This window comes from Trifolium pratense, linkage group LG5 (assembly GCF_020283565.1).
Source record: "Trifolium pratense cultivar HEN17-A07 linkage group LG5, ARS_RC_1.1, whole genome shotgun sequence".
NCBI classification, from domain to species: Eukaryota; Viridiplantae; Streptophyta; class Magnoliopsida; order Fabales; family Fabaceae; genus Trifolium; species Trifolium pratense.
Window position 1 is genome coordinate 47,926,356 of NC_060063.1, and position 14,862 is coordinate 47,941,217.

A 14,862-nucleotide genomic window follows, 5' to 3' on the forward strand; every position below is an offset into this window, starting at 1 on the left:
ATAAGCAAAAGTCATCTTTGAAATTATCATATTTTATTTTTCTTAATAAATGTGAAAATATTTTTTTTGCTTATATTATGGTACGAAAGGAGTAACTTTTAAGATTTATTAAATAATTAATGTATTCTGTTTATATTATAGACCAAATACATCAAATACTACTTCACTATTAAATAAAATATTAATATTAAAAAACAAAAAAAAAAATCTACTATATAAGAAAAGAAGGTACATATGAAATCCCTAATTTGCCCCTTTTTCATTTTTTGACACATAATCAATTCAGGGTTATTTTGTGTCTTTATTAAAAAAAGTTAGTAGAAAAATGCTAAAAAATTTCTTAGTAGGAATCGAACCCTTAACCTTTTAGTTACACTTCTTATTAGATTTACCACTAAGCCATATGAATTAATTTGTTATATTTTTGGAACCAACATATAATCAACATGAGTTAAGTTAAAAGAAGAAAGGGGAATATGAAATCCCTAATTTGCCCCTTTTTCATTTTTTGACACATAATCAATTCAGGGTTATTTTGTGTCTTTATTAAAAAAAGTTAGTAGAAAAATGCTAAAAAATTTCTTAGTAGGAATCGAACCCTTAACCTTTTAGTTACACTTCTTATTAGATTTACCACTAAGCCATATGAATTAATTTGTTATATTTTTGGAACCAACATATAATCAACATGAGTTAAGTTAAAAGAAGAAAGGGGAAGTGTTTATTTATTTTTTCTTTTTTATAATAAGAGAGTAAAATTCATGTACAAATAAAATGAGAGATTCAATGAAATTCTTTATTTCAACGTCATAAGTGCATTATACCAAATAAGACAACAAATGTATGGTTTTTTTTTTTACAATATAGAGGTACATGGTGTTGTTTCCATTTATTTATGATATTTTATTTGAGTCCAACCCTTTCTTTAGTGTAATTTTATCATTTATTGTTTATGTTTCGTTATTTTAGATTCACTCAACTTGATTTATGGACTTCAATCCAATATTTAATTAAGTTAATTTTCAATCTGTAGTTCAACTCAATTAATTTAATACAAGAATATGGTGGGAGAAAAACTGAAAAACTCCCGTAAAAAAATGGTGAGACAAAAACAATAAAAATTGTCAGTTACCTCAAGAGGATTATTCTCTATAGTTGCGCGTGAATGATACATTTAGTTTAAAAAAAACAGTAAAAATTAAATACAAAGTTGAAAATAGTTGAAAAATAAATGATATTTTTTAGAAGTTTTTTTTTTTTAAGATTTTTTGTTTTTGATATAAGGACTAATATTTTTTTTAACAAACCAAAATGAGATATAGTAACTGTTCTGGTGAAGAACATAGGGGGTTTGTATTATTCAAGATTGATAATGGATACAAGTATGATCAGAGGAAAAATATTTTCTCTTTACAAGATTGAAAGAATTGTGTCTTTACAAGAATGAAAGTATGGTGGTTTCTCAGAATGAGAGCCTCTGTAGAATCAGTGAAAAATCATCCCCTTTCTTCCTTGAAACAGACCCTATTTATAGGCAAAAAATCTCCTCTTGTTTCTTAAGTAACTGCCTTGCTTGGAGAGGAAGTCATGGGTAGTGGGTGGTTTATTTTCCTTCTTCTCCAAGCTTCTTCCTTCTTCTCCAAGTTTCTTCCTTCTTCTCCAAGTCATGGTGGATCATGCTTATCATGTGTTTTTCATGGTTGTTTTCATGCTTCTCCTTTAGATGCTCCCATTGGGCTTTTTCGTATTGGGCCTTAACAAATCACACCCTGGTCCATGGCCCGGTACACAGCCCCCCAAGCACGAGGCTTCAAGAAGGCGAAGTGCTTTTGAATGAAGTAACTTGGCGATTATTATGTCTCGGCGTGGTTCTATGTCGCCTATTTGTTGCTGACTCATACTCTTTGTTTGCTTGTCGCCTTGTCCTTCCTTTTGTTGTTTATATTTCTTAGATAATTTGTACGCCCTTCTATGACTTTTGAATATCTTGATGCACGCCATTTGTGGCTTTGAATATTGTTGTCATTGTTTCTTGGCGACTTTGAGCAAGTTGGCAAGTCGCCCTTCCTTCTTTTCCATCGTATTTGCATTTTCGAGCCAGCGTTGTCACCAATCTCGCCTCTTCGTCTTTCGCGGATCGCCTTTCCTTCTTGGAAACGAATTAAAACTTTGTGGCTAGTAACTTTGTTAGTTTATACTTCTGCTTCTTCTACTCAACATGAGTTTCTTATTTTCTTTGACACTCTATATTTGAGGATTGTAAGTATTCTGGCGTAATCTGTCTCGCCACTTGTAGTTGATTTTCGTACTGCCAGGCTTGCACGCCTTATTTTGTAACTTCTTGGCGATTTTAAAAAGAATTGGCGCTGCTCGGAGTCGCCCTTCCACTGTACTTTGTGTTTGGTGTTGAAAATAATCTCGCCTTTGAAATTTTTAACTTTGCACCTACAATGTCTTTAGCACTTTAAATATAATTATATATCATTTATGAATAACTTTATACCTGATGCCTTTTGGTGGTTGCAAATGATTTGGCGTTATAATGAATCGCCTTGCTTTGGTTGTGTGTAAGCTTCTTCTGGCGGTGTTGATAATCTCGCCTTTCTTTGCTGTATCTTTTTCTGACGCACCCAACTCGTAAGACTTACAGGTAACGCCAAGGCCTCGCAACCTTGTTTAATTTTTCTTTTTCTGACGTACCCAACTCGTAAGACTTACAGGTAACGCCAAGACCTTGCAACCTTGTTTAATTTTTCTTTTTCTGACGTACCCAACTCGTAAGACTTACAGGTAACGCCAAGGTCTTGCAACCTTGTTTAATTTTTCTTTTTCTGACGTACCCAACTCGTAAGACTTACAGGTAACGCCAAGGCCTTGCAACCTTGTTTAATTTTTCTTTTTCTGACGTACCCAACTCGTAAGACTTACAGGTAACGCCAAGGCCTTGCAACCTTGTTTAATTTTTCTTTTTCTGACGTACCCAACTCGTAAGACTTACAGGTAACGCCAAGGCCTTGCAACCTTGTTTAATTTTTCTTTTTCTGACGTACCCAACTCGTAAGACTTACAGGTAACGCCAAGGCCTTGCAACCTTGTTTAATTTTTCTTTTTCTGACGTACCCAACTCGTAAGACTTACAGGTAACGCCAAGGCCTTGCAACCTTGTTTAATTTTTCTTTTTCTGACGTACCCAACTCGTAAGACTTACAGGTAACGCCAAGGCCTCGCAACCTTGTTTAATTTTTCTTTTTCTGACGTACCCAACTCGTAAGACTTACAGGTAACGCCAAGGCCTCGCAACCTTGTTTAATTTTTCTTTTTCTGACGTACCCAACTCGTAAGACTTACAGGTAACGCCAAGGCCTTGCAACCTTGTTTAATTTTTCTTTTTCTGACGTACCCAACTCGTAAGACTTACAGGTAACGCCAAGGCCTTGCAACCTTGTTTAATTTTTCTTTTTCTGACGTACCCAACTCGTAAGACTTACAGGTAACGCCAAGGCCTTGCAACCTTGTTTAATGGTTCAGCGCTCACATCTGAGTTGATCTTTAATAAAGATTCAGAGCTCAAGTTTGAGATAACCATTTTTGTTGGTTCAGAGCCCGTAACTTAATCAGGTTGACGCAAATATTTTGACATATGCAAGAAGATATAAACTACTAGAATTTTGAAATTCAATGAGCCTCGATAAAAACTCCTGTTTTCTCAAGAGAAAAGAGTGTCCCATTGCTCCTTTATTTTCTGCAAACAAGATTTAATACATTAGAAGTTCAACAATAATAATATATGAAAAATAAAACAAACGAAAATGATACCGCCATGGGCGGTTTGTCGCGGCGCTCCTCGCCTAGCAAGAAAAACAATTATGTTTTGGCGTGGCGAGACTGAGTTCCATTGCGGTAGTCATCGCGGAATATGCTTCAACCTGAAATATTAGTTGGCGGCTTCTATCTCGCCGAGTGATAATTATTGAATTTTCATGTTAATTTTCCACATTTGTTCGTTGTCCTGCACTATGATTAACATCAATGAATCAAAATAGAAATCATAGATGAATAAACTAAATTTCCTAATCAAGATTTCAAAAGAATAAATTTCAAAGAAGGTGACATTATAGCAAGTGCTTCAAGTATCTGCACTAAAAACAGGTCGGTTAATAATAAGTCTCATATACTCCATTAGTTTTGCATGTATGATTAATTTTAATTAATCGATAAACGAAACAGATAAAAATGTGATACGTAGAGAAAGCATATTCATGTTAGTTATAAGTTAAAAGCTAAATACTTTGTAAGAAGAATACTGATTTAGTTCTTAACCGAAAAAATGTAGAAACATATGAAAATTTTTATACTTTCTCTGATGGTTATATTTGTCTTGGTCATTTTAATTTAAAGTGTTGACTTACTTATCAGAGTTGAAGTTCTTTCATGCAAAAGTTCTTTCATGTTTGAAATGTTTACCTGAGGTCTTAAGAAAGTTAGTTCATACAATCACACAAAATATTTTATCGTGTGCTAGAATAATTTATAGCAGGATTAAAGATATCATATATCAAATAAGCACAAACAGTTTTGAACCAAACAGAACAGCGATTCTTGAATTTAGATCTTGTAAAGTGGCACACCAAAAGAAAAACAAGTCTCATTCTAGTGATTATTAACCTTGAAATACATAAGTACCGATGTTCTTTTCTTTTACTCATTGATGAGATTATTATTATTATTATTATTATTATTATTATTATTATTATTATTATTATAGATGGCGATAGAATGTGATTCATGAACTATAAATTAACCATGTTAATAAAACCGATAACGTATATATGCGCAAATAATATATTATCACAATAGAGAGAGCGAGAACTATATGATTAAATGGTAAGTTAGAGGAAAAGAACGTTAACACCTGGATCGGGAGTCGCCTGTTTTGGCGCGGCGTGACTGAGTTCCATTGCGGTTGTCATCACGGAACATGCTTCAATTGGAATGTTAATTGGCGACTTGTATCTCGCCGAGTGGTACCAATGACCAATTACTCGTGTTTTATTATCACCTCTGTTGGGGCGATGAATCATTTCCATCGTGAAGGACCAAAACATCGGTTTTACGAACGATTGTCGCTTGAAGCAGTGTGCGAGCTGATTAGCTCATCGGATCTACGCCATTGGATGATGACCGAGACCGGTTGATATGCTGTGAGCGTGTGACAATGAACGAGATAGAGCTTGCGACAACATCAGACTTTGAGATATCAAAACGCTGCATACTCTCCCTGTTATTTCCAAAGCCTGGCCATATTTCTAACTTGGTGCTATAATTTTATTCATTAGTCTCCCTCTGAATGACAGAACTGTTGATTTTCCTTCCATGTGTGAATTTGTAATTGATAATCCAATCCAAATTAGAGTTTGATGGCTTCATTGGATCAAACGTCCTCGAACTGTGTTATTTTCCTTAACAACAATGTATAATTCTTGCTATGTGGCCTGTCTACATTTTAGCAAACACCAAACAGGCATATACACTAGCACTACTATATTTCATATGTTTTAATGTATTTGTGACAATGAAAATCCCACTTCATATCATTATTATGCGGCCATTAACACCAACTTGATCAATCCACATGTTATTAACCATGGGTTTTTCATTAGTCTTGTGGTGTTACGTTTTGATGTAATACGGCATGAATGCCACTGCTAAATAAATCAAAATAATAAATTGTAGGAAAGTTTCACAGTTAAAACATGTTTTTAGAATACTTTCCTGAGGATTATGAACAGAGTAGATTCTAAGTAGATTGTTGTTCTTCATCGTTCTTTCCAAGCCTGGTCACTAGACCGGTTTCCTCATAGACCTGGTGACGACACAGTGGTTCCTACACGAATCTATCAGCGGCGAGGACAGTTCTTTTATGAATCCGATGGTGGCGACAAATCCTTCATAAATCAAACCGCGACGATATGGCGTGGTTGGCAACTAGAACGAACTCGTTCGGCGACGACACGATGGATTGAGATTCTCCAGGAGTTCTTCTCCATTGGTGATTTCGATGGTAATGGATACTGCGAAACAAACCAAGGCTACCTGTTCTCGCCATATATCCAAAATTGCTCCCTTCCTAATTGCCCCGTACGTGTCTCCCTTTCAAACTTTTCCGAATCAATTTTTTCTCGCGACGTTGGGAGATAATCACTGCTGCTTGTATGACAAGACATTGTTGTTGTGTCGATGAACAAGATGAAACTTTGAGGCCTGGGAATCGTTTTACCGGGTGATGTTTAATTTTTGTCTAGTTTCTGTGATAGGCTGGGATCAAATGATTTTACCGCAGCCCCACGGTGGGCGCCAAAATGTTCTGGTGAAGAACATAGGGGGTTTGTATTATTCAAGATTGATAATGGATACAAGTATGATCAGAGGAAAAATATTTTCTCTTTACAAGATTGAAAGAATTGTGTCTTTACAAGAATGAAAGTATGGTGGTTTCTCAGAATGAGAGCCTCTGTAGAATCAGTGAAAAATCATCCCCTTTCTTCCTTGAAACAGACCCTATTTATAGGCAAAAAATCTCCTCTTGTTTCTTAAGTAACTGCCTTGCTTGGAGAGGAAGTCATGGGTAGTGGGTGGTTTATTTTCCTTCTTCTCCAAGCTTCTTCCTTCTTCTCCAAGTTTCTTCCTTTTTCTCCAAGTCATGGTGGATCATGCTTATCATGTGTTTTTCATGGTTGTTTTCATGCTTCTCCTTTAGATGCTCCCATTGGGCTTTTTCGTATTGGGCCTTAACAAATCACACCCTGGTCCATGGCCCGGTACAGTAACATAGAAAACCTCCCCAACACAAGACGTACCGAGGTAGACTACAAAAGTTTACAAAGAGTCAGAGAAACAAAACCATAAACAAATCACACAAGAAAGATATAATAAGAAAGATATGACTTTCGTTCTTATGAGATTTTTCTATGCGGAAGAAAATTATTGGAGAAAAAAAAGGACTAAAATATTATGTTGCCTATTTTTTTAAAATAATTTTACGGGTTATATTCAAATTAATACGGGAACCTAATTTTTATGGATATATCTACGGGTCTTATATTTTTACTCATATATTAGTAAAGTTGTTTATTTATTTTTTTTATAATTTTACGAGTTATAGTCATATATTAATATGGGGACATAATCTTTCGTGTGAATTCTACGGGACCTATGTTTTTCTTTTTTTTTAGACTAACAACAAACAATATTCATTTATTCAAGTAAGTAGAGTACGTGTGAATCTGCACTGAATCTGAATCGGAGCAAATTTGAACAAAACAAACATTGTACTACAACGGAATTAAACCGGACACCGTACCAAGACGCCAACTCAAGACAAAAAAACTCTGCACTAAGACTGGATTAAAACAACATCAGACAAAAACAACAAAAGAAAACTCAAATGAAACATAAGAATGTGTGAAAAATCACTTATTTAAATAAGGCTTAAATGGAGTTTTGGTCCCCCTATTTTCAATTTTTTGAAGTTTTGATCCCCCTATTTTAAAAACCAACTTTTTTGTCCCCCTATTTTAATTTTTCTTGAGTTTTGGTCCCCCACTCCATTTTATGGTCAATTTTGATGACATGTCAAGATTATTAATGACATGACATACTTGGCCAAAACAATATTCATGTCATTAAACTTTTTCTTCCATTTCAATAAGTATATTTTAAATATTAAGAAAATTAAAAGAATCTATAAAAAAAATTAAATATATTAATTAGTGATTGATATTTTTTATCCCTCTCTTTAATATATCTTCAACGCCATCGTCATCCTTCGTCATATGTTTCTATCAACACCATCATTCACTCCATTACTATTAACCCTTCCTTCAAAATAAGTTTCATCCATAACAACAAACCCTAAAACTCAAAGAGTGGAAGATCATATTTTTAATATTGAGTTGCAGAAAATAAATGAAGAACAAACATTAATCCATAAAACAAGATAAATACCAAATTGATGACATGGATAATGTTTTTGCCAAGTGTGCAATGTCATTTCATTAATGACCTTGACATGTCATCAAAATTGACCCTAAAATGGAGTGGGGATCAAAACTCAAGAAAAATTAAAATAGGGGGACCAAAAAGTTGGTTTTTAAAATAGGGGGATCAAAACTTCAAGAAATTGAAAATAGGGGGACCAAAACTGCATTAAAGCCTTTAAATAAAAAAAATATATAAAACAATCAAAAAGGGGTGATTTTATATCAAAATTGATCCAAAATCATCCCTCTTTGAAAGATGAACAAGAATAAAAAGCAAAAAGTAGGGTTTACTATGTTGTTGTTGTGGGGCGGCTATGAAAAAGCAAAAAGTGGCATATGTTTTTCCTCTTATTAATAAGATTTCATGTTCTTTAATAATTTATGTAGGATTATATATATTTATACTCATCAATTAATAAGATAACCTTTTTTTTTATTTGTACGAGACTTATAATTTTAATCATATATTAATAAAGTTGTTTATTTTTTTTATAATTTTACAGGTTATACTAGATCAAATATTAATACAAGGACCTAATTATTTTGTTCATTTTTACGAGCCATATATTTTTTTTATTAATATATTAATAAAGTTGCTCATTCTTGACATATATTTATACTCATGCATTAACAGAAGGATATAATCTTTTGTGTGATTTCTGCGGTGCCTGTGTTTTTTTTTAACAAACTAAAATGAATTTTATTATTAATAATGAGTCCTGATTGACACAAGGTGTGCCAAATAAAACAACAACAGTTTATATCATACACGTACGCAGGGCCTATGTTTTTACTCTTATTAATAAAATTTACAGTTTTTAACTATTTTTTGTGAACTTATATTTATACTCATATATTAATATACGATAACTTGATCTTCTGTGTGGTTTATGCGGGACCTATGTTTTTTACTCATATTAATACGATTAATACGTTTGTCCATTCTTTTATAACATATTCGGAACCTATAAAATACTCATATATTAATATGGAAACTTTTTTTTTGTGATTTCTACGGAGCTTATACTTTTATTTATATATTAATTAAGTTGCCTATTTTGTTTTACAATTTTACGGGTTATACTCATATTTAATACGGTGACCTAATTATTTTGATGATTTTTGTGAGACCTATATTTTCACTAACATATTAACAAGGTTACCTATTTTTTAATAATTTTAAAAGGATATATTTATACTCATATATTTAATACTGGGACCTAATTTTTTTGTGGTTTTTACAAGGCCTATGTTTTTACTAATATATTAATAAGGTAACCTATTTTTCCATAATTTCTACATTATCATTTATATTCAAATATTAATACGGAGACATAAGGTTTTTTTATGATAGTTTTACCATTGTTCTTTTTCTATTTTTTTTACCAAATATTATATCTTTCTATTTTTTTAATTTTTAATCTACTTCCCAATAAATTACTATTTTATGTTATTAAGTGAAGTTTTCAATTTTTTACTATTTTTTTTAGACCTATATTTATAATTATATATTAATACGAGATCCTAATCTTTTGTGTGATTTCTGGAGACCTATGTGTTTTTTTTTTTGGTACATGGGAACCTATGTGTTTTACTCATATTAATAAGTTTGTCCATTCTTTTATAACATCTACGGGACCTATATTTAAACTCATATATTAATATGGAAACTTTTTTGTTTGTGTGGTTTCTACGGGACTTATACTTTTAATTATATATTAATTAAGTTGTTTGAAACAAAAATAAAATAAAAATTAAGTTGTCTATTTTTTTTTACAATTTTTCTGGTTATACTCATATTTAATACGATGACCTAATTATTTTGATGACTGTTGCGAGACCTATCCTATATTTTCACTAACATTTTAATATGATTGCCTATTTTTTAATAATTTTTACGGGATTATATTTATACTCATATATTAATACATGAACATAAGTTTTTTTTTTTGTGATTTTTCAACACCTATGTTTTTACTAATATATTAATAAGGTAGCCTATTTTTTTTCTTCATAATTTCTACATTATCTATATTTATATTCCTAAATTAATACGGAGACCTAAAGTTTTTTTATGATGGTTTTACCATTGTTCTTTTTCTATTTTTTTTTACCAAATATTATATCCTTTCATCTTACCAAGTGAGGAGCGGCAACGCCGCGACTCCCGTGCGGACGCACGGGTGTCGTTAATATTATTTTTTTTAGAAGTTATCCAATTCGGTAATTCGGTAAATGGTGCAGAACACGTGTCAAGCACCGAAGTTATTGGTATACGTCATGACCCCACTCCCTTGATGCGTAGAACTCCGACACCAGCGGGTCATTTTAAAACACCACTTCCTCACACGTTTCATCGATTTCTTCTTCTCTCTTTTCTCTCAACTTCTCAATTTTCTCTTTCTCCGGCGAAGATCGATCACACCGGTAACTCCCTTCGCCGTCATCAAACCCTCCCTCTCCTCCGATTCCAATCATGAATCCTGAATAGTAAGTCCCAATCCTCTTCGCTTTTTAGATCTACCGAATTTTACTGCTTTCTCAACTCCTACTTCGCCTTTGTGTTTGTTTTACTTTTTCTCTCATGCATGGATCGTGTTTCTCGAAACCTAATTTCTGATTTAGATCCGTTACTTTAGATTATAGATCCGTTTACCTATCATGTTCATCTAATTGTTTGATTATGTGATCCCGTTTCGGTTCTAATTTTAATTTTAGAATTTTATATATAGTGATGATGATCGTGTTGATGATGATGATGATGATGATGATATCACTGTTGAAATTCGGTTGAGTACTATCTAAGTAAGAGATGTCCAATTGTTCTATTAGCTAAACAATTCAGTTTAGCACAGAGCAGCATGGTGCACTTTTCATAAATTTGCTGTGACATTAGTCATTAGGTATTCTTTATTTGATGGGGGGCGGCATGATTTTCTGAAAATTTGGATTTATTTACCGATGTGAATAAGGGGATCTTTGATGTTCTTATAGATAGATAGATCTATGAATATGATGTCTAAGGAAAATGTGGTCCTCACCAAAATTTATTAGAGGCATTTTTTTAGCTGTGTATCTTGTATTTTAGTATTAGGGAGTTTCCCAAGTGAACAAAACTCAAAAGATTTTGTGCAAAGGTAGTGAAGTTCATGTGGGTATGTGTTAACAAACATTGTACAGATCACCAAATAATTTAATAAATAAGAATGTGTTGTCCGTACATGACTTTAGTCTATAGGATTAATTAATTATAAATGTTGTCTTATTTATATACGTGGCTGTTTTGCTGTCTACTGTGGTACACATGAGATTGAGTTTTGCTGATTAGTTCGGATATGCATTGCATATTGCATATCATGATCAAATTAAGTTTTGGGTCTACGTGATTCAACTTATCGTCTCCATTGTTATATTAATAAAATGGTCCAGATACATGTTTTATTTAATGAACCTAAAAAAAGTTGTTTTTTTGCTTATATTCAAAATTTGGAGGGAGTATCAATTAATTAGTTTTTTTCCTCATAGTATATCAATGATTGTTAAAAGTTGGTCCATTGTAGACATACTAAAACTTATTTGGATCATATCATACTCACCTGCCTTGCTCTGGCCATTCCCTTTTAGAAAAGGATAGACATTCATTAATAATATCATATCTTTGATTGGAGCTTCCATATGTTATTTTCAGTGACTATTTGTTCAAGCTTTTGTTGATTGGAGATTCTGGTGTGGGCAAGTCATGTCTCCTCCTGAGGTTTGCTGTAAGTTTTGAGGCTCTTTCCTTTTGTTTCTTCCTTCTTTAGGTAACCTGGCCACCGTTTTAAAAAATAATGAAGTTGAATTTTCCCACTATTTCATTTCCGTTTGAAGTGGAATATTTAGAACTTTGGATACTTTTTTAGGCATTGAAAATATGTGTGTGTGTGTGTGTTATATGTTTGTTTGTGAGATGTCACACACAATGAGACTGAGAGGGTTATGTGCATTAGAGAGTGAAAGGAGTTAATCTTGACCATAAACCATATATTGTTAAGAGTCAAGACCAAAAGCTTTAATTAGTCGCATCATCATGTCACATAGTCACAGCTTTATTCATATCAATTAATGGTTCGGTCCAATAGCAAGATTTACTCCTTCTCACATACAAATGACTCTCTTGTTTGATGGCTGAAGATTACAATGTCAAACAAAAGCTTTTACCTTGAATTATATTTTGAGAAGTGGATGTTACACTTCTTAATATCTTATTTTTCTGTGAAACAGGATGATTCATACCTTGACAGCTATATCAGTACAATTGGAGTCGACTTTGTAAGCATTCAACATCCACCACTTAACCTTTTTTTCCATGTTATTTTCAACACAAATGTGGCAATATTTAACATGCTACCTTTTATAGAAAATCCGCACTGTTGAGCAGGACGGGAAGACCATTAAACTTCAAATTGTAAGTCACTGATCAAGTTAATGTTATTTGAATGTTGTACAAGTTGTTTTTTATTTTAATGGGAGTTTTACACGATTCTATCTATGCCAATTTGTTTTCTACATCTAAATTACATTTTTGAATTTGTCTCTATTATATGTACAAAAATGGATTTGAACATGCCTTGAAATAATGATCCATTAGAATTTAATCTCCCATGTACCAAGGCTATCTTTCTGTTAATTTTTTGGGTAATTATTACATGTTCATGTGATAAGTGGCTCATTCCAAGTTTTTCCAGTTCATTAAAAATTAGGAAATGAATTTCCTTTTCAAACATTCCGTCCCAATTATCTGGGTAAGTTGCTTTACTGTATTCTATAATTGTTGACAGATTTTTTCTACATCTTTTTACTGTATAGTGGGACACTGCTGGTCAAGAACGTTTCCGGACTATCACTAGCAGCTACTATCGTGGGGCTCACGGCATAATTGTGAGTATTTTTAAACTGGTTGTTCGTCAGCAATTTCCTTTTTATGTTATCTTAGGGAACAATGGTGTAATCTTTTTGTTTAATTTGTTGCAGGTTGTTTATGATGTCACTGACCAAGAGAGCTTTAACAATGTTAAGCAGTGGCTGAACGAAATTGATCGTTATGCAAGTGAAAATGTTAATAAGCTTCTAGTTGGAAACAAGAGTGATCTATCGGAAAGTAAAGTTGTGTCCTCTGAAACAGCTAAGGTGATCTAAATTTGTTCATTTATGTACACGTGTTCCTCTTCCCACTAACATGTTTTTGAATTTTTTGTCTGACGTTTTTATGTTTTTCAGGCATTTGCAGATGAAATTGGAATTCCTTTCATGGAAACTAGTGCTAAAAATGCCAGCAACGTGGAACAGGCTTTCATGGCCATGGCTGCTGAAATAAAAAATAGGTATGCAATTTATGTATATAATGTCATTAAATTTGTTAGGATGGAACTGTTAGGAACTTAGGATGGGACAACTGTTGAGTTTTTCGTTTGAGTTTGTGAAGTTCAAAGAACTTTGTCGAGTCAATGGATACTGATCTACCTTGATGATTGACCTCGTTTGCTTTGTCTCTGGTACCTTTTCTCCACAGAATGGCAAGTCAACCAGCGAACAGTGCCAGGCCTCCGACAGTCCAAATTCGAGGACAGCCAGTGAACCAGAAGGGTGGTTGCTGCTCATCTTAGAGACTATTCATTAGACGTTCATATGTGTCTCTGTGGCATGTAAAACTAGTTTTTACATAATGCTTTCATATAAAGATTGTTCGTCATGATTTACTCTTTATCTTTCAGCTCTTTAAAACTTCCATTCTTTTCAATGTATTTGATTAAAAAAAATATGTACAAAATTAGGAATATTGTTGAAAAGCAGTATTTACCTTGTTCTTTGTCTCAAGTGCATTTTAACATTACGCAATAGCTTCTTCCTGTATTCTCGTTCACTTATCTCTGTAGGAGTTTGAATGTTGTTCCATTGCATCCCCACACTCTTGTAAGTTTATGAAATAAAATATATAGAAACTGAGTTATTATTTTTTTTCAAAAGGATCCCCTATTACCAGTTTCTATTTTTTTTTCTTTGGACGTATTTTTTTTTCTCTGAAAAGAGCTTCTGGGCTCTAGCGCAGCCTTCCTCAAGCCAGATCATACTGGAAGGCTGTTTAAATGACTCAAATTTAGAAAAGAGTCATTCACTCATTAGTTTCATACTTTGTTTTTGTTGTTGCTGGACAATACAAATCATTTCATTCATAACAAACAGATTTAAAGCCAACCTGCTTGACAGTAATAAAAAAAATGAAATTATTAATGATAACAATTTTTAAAAATACAAGAGCTTTGCCATAATTGAATCATTCAACCGAAGAGAAGGGACTGACTAGAAATAAAATTAAGCAATAAGATAGAGATGATTAGTACTAAAGCCTACAACATTAATTATAGCTTAATGACTTATCTATAATAATTGTAAAAAGTTTGTATACTCAACTTTGTAGATTTATATACTCAAAAGTTTTTGTAATTAGATTACAAGCCAAGATCAACCTTAAGATGGCATAGTCAATTATGAATCCAGCTTTTGAAGATCCACCCAGAGGCTTGCAGAACAAGCTAGAATATTCAGGATAATCAACAATAGGCGAAAGCCGACGTTGATCCAAATCAAAAACATAGACAGGCTCAGGTTTCATTGTATTCACAATGATTATACAATTCCCTTTGGCAACACACAAATCCGAAGCAGAAGCAGAAAACAACCATCCATGTCCCAAGATTAAAATCCTATCGCCTAGAGTTGTCAAGTTGACCCATTTATTCTCCTTCTCATTAAGCTTAAACAAGCAAAACCTCTCAAGCGACTT

The 14,862-nt window shown here is 33.0% G+C and overlaps 1 protein-coding gene across 2 annotated transcripts; it reads left to right on the top strand.

The window, feature by feature from the left end:
* Positions 1-10,345: 10,345 nt before the first annotated feature.
* LOC123883586 (ras-related protein RABD2b) lies at positions 10,346-13,895 on the top strand. Of its 2 annotated transcripts, XM_045932434.1 has the most exons (8): positions 10,346-10,529; positions 11,728-11,800; positions 12,303-12,350; positions 12,439-12,486; positions 12,888-12,959; positions 13,053-13,208; positions 13,299-13,402; positions 13,591-13,895. In XM_045932434.1, the coding sequence occupies exons 1-8, from the start codon at positions 10,516-10,518 to the stop codon at positions 13,682-13,684; spliced, it is 609 nt and encodes a 202-aa protein (XP_045788390.1). In that variant the 5' UTR covers positions 10,346-10,515; the 3' UTR covers positions 13,685-13,895. The 2 variants fall into 2 exon arrangements, with proteins under 2 accessions (XP_045788390.1, XP_045788389.1); XM_045932433.1 differs by having other exon boundaries at positions 10,360-10,529; positions 12,888-13,208.
* Positions 13,896-14,862: the final 967 nt, after the last annotated feature.